The 8,717-nt window shown below is 45.3% G+C and overlaps 1 protein-coding gene across 5 annotated transcripts in view; it reads left to right on the top strand.

Annotated features, from left to right (window-relative positions):
- Nucleotides 1-404: 404 nt before the first annotated feature.
- The window catches only part of LRP6 (LDL receptor related protein 6), a gene marked incomplete at both ends in the record, with an annotated part of 111,936 nt that continues 103,623 nt past the window's right edge, over nucleotides 405-8,717 (top strand). For all 5 annotated transcript variants that reach the window (XM_080705691.1, XM_080705693.1, XM_080705692.1 and 2 more), the window contains one exon: nucleotides 405-459. In XM_080705691.1, the coding sequence (XP_080561817.1) occupies nucleotides 405-459 (55 nt within the window). The remainder of the gene's footprint in view (nucleotides 460-8,717) is intronic.

Below are 8,717 nucleotides of genomic sequence, written 5' to 3'. Positions count from 1 at the left end.
CCAAAGAGTCCCTCAGGAATGCGCCCGGGGGCGACGCGGCCCCCGCCGCCGGGCCCGGCCGGTGCGGGCCCTGGGCTCGGGCTCGCGGAGCGGCGGCCGGGCGCGGCGGCCCGGGGGCGCGGCGGCCCGCGGTCGGCGGGGCGGGGCGCGCGGCGCGGAGGGAGCCCGCCGCCGGGGCGCGCTGCGGCCGGGCCGAGGCCGGAGGAGGCGCTGCCGGGGGCGGCGGCGGCGCGATGGGAGCGGGCGGCGGCGGGGCGGGCGGCGCGCGGCCGGGACGCGCCCCTTCCTTTCTCCTCGCGCCGGGGAGCATGAGCGCGCAGACCCGCCGCCGCGGCGGCCGCCCGGGCCCCTCGCCGTGCGCTGCGCGGGCGCCTCGCCGCTGAGCCGGGGCGCCGGCCGGGAAGATGGGCGCCGTGCTGCGCAGCCTGCTGGCCTGCAGCTTCTGCGCGCTGCTGCGAGGTGAGGGCCGGGGCGCGGGAGGCCTGCGGCGGGGGGCGGGAGGGCCCCGCGCCCCCGGCCCGGGCTCGGGCGCCCCGCGTCTCCGTGGGTGCGGGCTTTAAGGACTGGGCGCCCGGGGTGCCGACGCGCGGGCCCGCGCCCTCCGGCCCCGCACCTCTGGCTTTATTTTCTCTCCCCTCCGTGTGGCTCTGTCGGCAAACTTTTAAAACCCACCTACTCTTTTTTATTGGTTTAATTTTTTCCCTTCCCCACCCCCAGTCCCGGTTACAGCGAGTCACTTGGCTTCCGTTTTGGGGGGTGAGGTCCCCCGGGGAGAGCACGGTGGGGAAGGGACTCCGAGGTCAGAGGTCGAGGCGCCCGGCCTCGGGGACCCCGGGGGGCTGCGGCCCCCGGGAGGACGCGCACGCTGCCCTCGCCTCCCGCCGTCTCCAGGGCTCGCCCCTATTTTCGGAGCGTGCAAGTGTACAGTTGGCAGCGCGTCGGGAAGTCATCCTTGTGTGGCGAGCAGTCCAGGCTGGGAACGAAATTATCATTTGCTGTGCACTCCCGGGGACTGCTTGGCACTTTGGTAAATAACACAGACCGCCCCGGGTAATTTGCTCTCCGGGAACCGCTGACATGCAGTGGCCCTGGGATGTTTTGATGGGACCGCAAAGGTGGCGCCTGTGCGGTGACTTTTTATTTTGTGACAGGTCACAAAGGCTTTTGGCTCGCTGGCCACATCGTTGGTAGGGCTTCTTGAGTTGATGAGTGTTGAGGCTGAGACGAGACTGTCGTCGAGCTTTTGCTAGCAGGGGAATTTAAGTGCCACTTGGAGCAGGGGCGTGCAGTTTTTTGGTGTCCTTAATTTCATTTGTGCTGTCAGTTCTTTTTAGGTCTGAGGCCTCTTGAGTCGCTGGAGATTTTTAGCTAGTTAACAAGTTCAACTTCTGTTAAGTCCTCCAGATCTTACCAAGTTTGCAGAACATAATAGTAGCCTTGTGGTATAAATGTGACAGGTGTTTCATTTCTGTGTGTAAATGTTTTTTTTTTTTTTAAGGTGGGATTATTTTCTGTGGGTACTCTTCGGCACCATTATTATGTTTGCATATTCTGTTATAATTAATAATTAGGACTCATCGTAAGCATATTCCAAACTAATCCCATATGTAAACACCAGAAAGATAGTGCTTGCTTAGTTTTCATGGTAGAGAACCTAATATACAGTATTATGTACATGAGAGATTTAATAAGTATATGCTTATTATAGTATACTCCAGTGAAGTATTTTGCTATAGCTGTAAGAAAGTTATATATGACATAAGAATATGTTTTTAAGAAAGAGGTTGGTAGAGTTAACAAATGTGAGAGTCAGGAGATTGCTTAGTGTCTTGGGGAAATCTAAACTTGTAACCTGCTTGTTTCTGGTAGTTCTTGGAGGGGAAAGGTGTGATATAAATGCTTGGTTTAATTAATTTGTTTAGTGGTACCCGGACGGACTCCAGGAGCATTCTACCTCCCAGCTACACCCCCAGCCTTATTTTATTCTTTTGTTTTAAAAAAAAACAACAGGGTCTCACTAAGTTGTGGAGGGCCTTACTAAGTTGCTGAGGTTGACTGTGAACCTGCTATTCTCCAGTCTCAGCCTCTCACGTACTGAGATTTCAAGCATTATCTTGCAGCCTGGCTGTTTGTTTTACACCAGGTTTGAGCCGAGTTAGTTTGTATCTTGAGTTCAGAGAAGTTGCATTTGGAATAATATATTTTAAAGTATATTATGTAACAAGAAGTGGGAGAGTTAATAGTTTGTCTCATTTCTACTATCAAAGGTTTCAAAAGTGAAGTCCTTTTATTTATTTTTTCTTCTCCTTGTATGGGGGGGGGTGAACCTGGGGACAGCATTTCCACACGACACCCCCAGCCCTATTTTATTTTATTTTATTTTATTTGGAAATGGTCTCGCTAAGTTACTAAGGATCTTTCTAAGCTGCAGAGACTAGTTTCAAACCAGCTACTCTCCTGTCTGATCCTTCCAAGAACTCCCAGTGGAGTTATTTTAAATGTAGCATAATTATAGCCAGGCTTGGTGGCACAGGTTTGTAATCTCAGCATTTGGGAGGCTGAGACCGGAAGGATCCCGGTTCGTGGACATCCTTAGCTACTTAGAGGCCATTCACAACTCAGTGAGACCCTGTTTCAGAAAATAAAATCACACACACACACCACTAAAAAATAGGGCGGGGGGTTGTAGGTCGGAGGTAGAATGCCCAGGTGTTCCAACACCAGTACCGCAAAAAAAAAAAAAGCATAATTATAAGGTGGTATTTCTATTTGACAGTACTTAGCTCTTAGTATATATCCTTAGAACTAAAACTGGGTTTTGACGTAAGAAATGTGATTTATTTGTTGTATGAAGGCCATTCTCTGAAGAGTTGGAGCTTTAACCTTGGGTGTGTTTTGTGTGTAAGTTGAGAAGACCTGTTTTCCTGTTGCCGTGCTTACTCAGTAACTGAGAGCCAGGGGATACTGTCATGATCCAGTCTGCATCTCTTTCAGCAAGTGAGAAGATAGAATGGAAAAATTGAACTTCAACACCAAAGTCTTGGACTTAAAGCCCAAGCCTTACTACTTCAACTCGCAGGGTGGCACATGCCTGTAATCCATACTTGGGAGGGGAGACGGGAATCTCAGGTTCAAGGCCAGTCCCAGCAACTTGATGGGATCCCTTTTGCAGCTTAAGGAGGTCCAGATTCACCTCAAAATACACATACACATGTTCTCACGGGTGGTACTGGAGACTGAACTCGGGTGTTCTACCTCTATACACCCAGTTCTACTTTACTTGTTGTTGTTGTTGTTGTTGTTGTTGTTGTTGTTGTTGTGCTGGAGATTGAATTTAGTAGTCTTCTACCTCTGAGGTACATCCCCAGCCCTATTTTATTTTTCATTTTGAAACAGGGCTAAGTTGAGGTTGGTAGTGAACCAGTGACCCTCCTGTCTCAGCCTCTGTAGTACTGGGATCACAAGCGTGCACCTTTCCAATACATTCAGTAATTTGAACATATTGGAAAAACAAGTAACATAGGTTGTAGTGCTACATCACCTGTGGGTATCTGGGAAATTAATTTTCATTGTGGAAGTTTTACTGCAAGCTGACATTTGGAGACCATTGTAAAGAGAAGTGCTAAGCTGGGTACCGTGTTACATACCTGTAATCTCCTACTTAGGAGGATGAGATGCGAATATTGCAGGTTCAAGGCTAGTATGCCATAACAAGACCCTGTTTAAAAAAAATAGTAATAAAGCGGGGTGTGATGGTACAGGCTTGTAATCCCAGTACTTGGGAGGCTGAGAAAGGAGGATTTCAGGTTCTCAACCAGCCTCAGTTAACAATTTGTGAGGCTCTCCGCAACTTAGTGAGTCCCTGTTTCAAAATAAAGAATAAAAAATCAAACTGGGAGTGGAGCTCTGAGGTAGAATGCCCCTTGGTCAATCCCGTGTGTGTGTGTGTGTGTGTGTGTGTGTGTGTGTGTGTGTGTGTGTCTGTCTGTCTGTCTCTCTCTCACACACACACACACACACACACACACTCCACAAACAAAAATGGCTTGTAGCTCAGAGGTGAAATGCCTTTGGGTTCATTCCTCAGTGCCCCCTCCCACATTTATTTTAAAATACAATTTTTCTGTAAGTATGTAAATACAAGGAAGGCACTGTTTTTTTTCTTCTTCTCCCTCAAACTGTTATTTGTGGCAGTGACTACATCCCCCAAAGGTTCAAACTGTTCAGACATGAGGTTAGAAAATATTAAAATGTGCTTAGGCTCTATTTGGTTAAAATTGCTGGTACTTTGATGCTATGATGTTATTAGCTATAATATAACTTGCTAGTTTTAGTTTCTGTGACACTTTGGCCCATAGAAGGGCTACATGTAAGTGCTTATATATTTTGGAACTAATTTCAGGAGGAGATTGGGGAATGCAAGATGACATATTTTTAGGAAAAATACTTTGTTATGTAAATTATTGATACCAGGCCTAAAGCTGTTGGTTAGATTTTCAAAAGAATAAAAAGGCAGAGATGAACATGATTAGCAAGTCGTTTTCCCCCCCTAGTTACCAAAATAAATGGTATTTTTCTCAATTTGATGTTTGACTAGGAGGCCTTTTCTGTGTTGGCCGTGGTCAGCCATTGTTTTAACAATATTGGACCCAGACAACACCAGGTGGATTTAAGTGTGTCCATACATCCAGTTTAAAACACCCATGGTCTCAGCCTCCCAAGCACTGGATTACAAGCATGTGCCCCAGGCCCAGCTTAGACTGTAGTTTATTAACTCAGTGTTCTTGAGCTATGACTTATACACCATAAAAACCCATTCTAAAGTCTTCAGTTCAGTCGTTTTTAGTAAACTCAAAGTTGTATAGCTGTTCCCACTATTTTATTTCAGAACATTGGGAGAAAGGCCTGACTAAACTTTGGTCAAGTCAACAGTAAGTAATGGGCAGCTGTGCTGAGCATTTGTCAGTTCCCACGTTGCTTAGTATAAAACCTGTTAGAGCTGGGGATTGCCCACCCCTGTGACCCCAGTGCTTCCAGAGCTGAGGCAGGAGGATCGCAAATTCGAGGTCAGCTTTGGGAAACATAGCAAGACTCTGTTAATAAATAAGGCTGAGGGTATAGAGCGCTCCCAAACAATACAAAGTATCCTAATAACGAAAACAAAGCCTTGTTATTATTAGAAATAGAACAAGTCATTGTGCATTTGGTCTTAGATTTGGCCTGAATGTTTATGTAGGTATAGGAAGAATAGTGATCTACTATATAGGCCTTTACATTTGCTTTGCTGAAAGTGTTTTAAGGACTCTGATTGGACCTTTTTTTTGGTGGTACTGGGGAATTGAACCCAGGTACATTTTACCTCTGAGCTACACTCCAGCCCTTTATTGTTTATTTATTTATTTATTTTTTTAAACTTGCAGTACTGGGGATTGAACCCAGGTACATTTTACCTCTGAGCTATACCCCCAGCCCTTTATTTATTTTTTAATTTTGTAGTACTGGGAACTGAAATCAGGGGCATGCTACCTCTGAGCTGTACCCCCAACCCTTTTTTTAATTTATTTTGAAAGAGGGTCTCGTGGAGTTATGGAGGGCCTCTCTTAAGTATCTGAGACTGGCCTCCAACCTGTAATCCTCTTGTTTCAGCCTCCCTAGTCCTGGGATTACAAGCATATGCCACCATGCCTGGTTCCTTTATTGTTTTGAAACAGGTCTTGCTAGGTTACTGAGAGTCTCACTAAGTTGCTGAGGCTGGTCTTAAACCTGCTATCCTCCTGTTTTAGCCTCCCAAGTACTAGATTACATGTGTGTACCGCCTTAGGTCAAGAATTTACTGGCAGGTTTCATTTCCATTATCTATAGGTTTGGGTTACTACTTGTTCTGGTGAGGTTTCCAAGATATTTTAGGGTTTCTGGGCCTGCCAAAACTGACCATTTTTAATTCCTCTGTGAGGCTGGGAACTCTATACTCCAGTTACCAGGACAAGTTTCCCAAGAGGGCTATAGGCATGGCTCATAAAGTCAGCTGTAGCTTCATAAAACTGCCTGGTTGTATCTGGTTAAGCGAGGAGCACTTGCAATGTGGCCTCCAGTAAAGTGTTCATTGCATGGCAAGTGTTTCCAGCTAGATGGCGGGCTTAGTGAACCAACCATGTTGCCGTGAAACAAGAGTATTTAAGAAGAGTTTTGCTGGATGTGGTGGTGCACACCCAGTACTTAGGCTGAGACAGGAGGAACACAGGTGCTAGGCTACCTCAGCAACCTAGCAAGACCCGCTGGGGTGTAGCTCAGAGGTAGAATGCCTCTGTGTTCAATTTCCAGGAACTCCCCTCACCCAAAGAAAAAGTTTTTGAATTCTGGAGAAGACAAGGAAAATGTTTCTCTTAACAAAAGCATAGTCTTGTAATACTGTTGAGTATAGATTGCTTAAGAGAAGAAAAAGGAATTTTTTAATAAAAAATCCAAAAAATACAAATGAAAGCATTAGTGATATTTTAAACAAAACCCATAAGCATCCTTCACCAATTTATTCAGTCCTATCTGTTTTTCTCAGTCGTATGAACCCATTAACTTCTCTGCTAGCTTTTTGGAAACCCTGACTCAGTCTGCTTGCGTGGCCTCAGTGTTATTTAAGCGCTGCCATCAGAAGCCTGTGCCCAAGAGTACCTGGCATAGTTCTTTTTCAACAGTACTTTTTTGTTGAAGATAAGCATTCTACCTCTAACCTACCTTCCCAGCCTTTTATTTTTATTTTTTATTTTTTATTTTTTTAGTGGTATTGGGGGTGGAACCCAGGGGCTCTTCTACCTCCGGGCCATACTCCCAGACCTATTTTATATTTTATTTGGAAACAGTCTCGCTAAGTTGCTGATCCTCATTCAGTAGCTGAGGCTGGCTTTGAACCTGTGTGATCCTCCTGTCTCAGCCTCCCAAGAGCTGGGATTATAAACTGCGCCACCACACCCGGCTCAGCCTTTTAAAATTTTGAAACAGGGCTTCCCTGAATTGCTGAGGCTGGACTATAATCCTTCTCTCAGCCTCCCCAAAACTGGGATAATAGGTGTGTGTCGGTGCATCCGGCTCGCCATTTGCTTTTGACTAGGAAACTGGGTTTAGCTTGGGTAAAAGGGAGTTTCATGGTGTACCTACAGATGAATGGAGTTCACATTCCTTACTCCATTTGGCAGACATAATGTGAAGGTTGCACTTCTGTAAGTGTTCTAACATTGTGCATGTGTGGTGTGGGAGAGATAATGTCCTGGGGATTGAACCCAGGGGCAGTCTACCTCTGAGCTAGCCTCCAACCCTTTTTATTTTCAATTTTGAAACAAGGTCCCGCTGAGTTGAGGGTCTGGCTCAAACCTGGGGTGCACCTGTCTCAGCTTCCCAAGTACTGGCATCACAGGCATGTGCCACCCTGCCTGGAGGGCCTGGAGCTACTACATTCTGCAGGGGAGAGGACATTTCCATTATGGAAAGTTCTGTGGGACAGCTATACTCTGGATTTTAGTGCTATTTGATATTAGAAGAGTATACGTCATAAGCTTGAAATAGATTTTTTTTTTTTTGTGGTACTGGGGATGGCACCCAGAGGCATTCTACCTTCGAGTTACACCCCCAGCCTTATTTTTTATTCTTCATTTTGAAACAGGGTCTCACCGAGTTGCAGAGGACCTTAATAAGTAGTATCTGAGGTTGGCCATGAACCCGGATCCTCCTGTCTCAGCTTCCCAAATGCTGGGATTACAAACATGTGCCATCACGCCTGGCTAATAGATATTAAAAACTCATAAAAGCCATATAATTTATGCTATTTTAATCCTGGTAACTTTAATTTTCTCAGTTAAATGTTATTTAAGATAGGCTTTATATTTAGTTTTGGTAGTAGGTCTGTTCATAGGTCATTCTAATAATGTAGAACAGAATTAACTAGTTATGTTAAACTCTAGCTCTGCTAGACTTTTTAAGATATGCAATGCATTGCATTTATGTAAAGTGTAAATTTTAATTTTTTGGGGGGGCTACTGAGGATTGAACCCAGGGGCATTCTACCTCTGAGCTATATTCTTAGCCCTATATTTTATTCTTTATTTTGAAACAGGGTCTCACTAAGTTGAAGAGGGCCTCACTAAGTAGCTGAGGCCAGCCTCGAACAATCCTCCTGTTTCAGCCTCCCAAGACCTGAGATTACGAGCTTGTACCACCAAGCCCGGCTCAGAATTTAATGTTTTGACAAATATATACCCCTGGAAAAATCACCATAATTTAAATAACATATTATCCACAAATGTTTCCTACTACCCCTTTGTAACCCCTACCTCCTGTTCTTTTCCACCCCTTCACCTCAAGACAGCCATTGATCTGCTTTTTGTCATAATAGATTAATTTGCATTTTGTATAATATTATATAGATGTGAGTTTCACAATATATAATCTCTTCTTGGCCTGGCTTTTTTTACTCTGTTGAGATTAATCTGGATTTTTTTTTGTGGGGGGCTGGTCTGGGGATGAAGCGCTGAGCTACACCCCCCCCCCATGTTAAAGTGACTTTGCATGGCAGTGGTGCTGCATGAGCATTCCAGAAGTTCTATATTCTTGCTCATTCTTGGTATGGCTAAGCTTTTAAATTTTTATCTCAGACTGTTTTTATAAGAAAAGACTTTCCCAGTGGAATTAATGTCTTCTATTATGTTTGCACTTAAAGTGCTACAAAAGCT

Source organism: Muscardinus avellanarius (assembly GCF_963383645.1).
Source record: "Muscardinus avellanarius genome assembly, chromosome: 11".
NCBI lineage: Eukaryota > Metazoa > Chordata > Mammalia > Rodentia > Gliridae > Muscardinus > Muscardinus avellanarius.
This window is presented reverse-complemented; position numbering and strand designations above follow the sequence as displayed.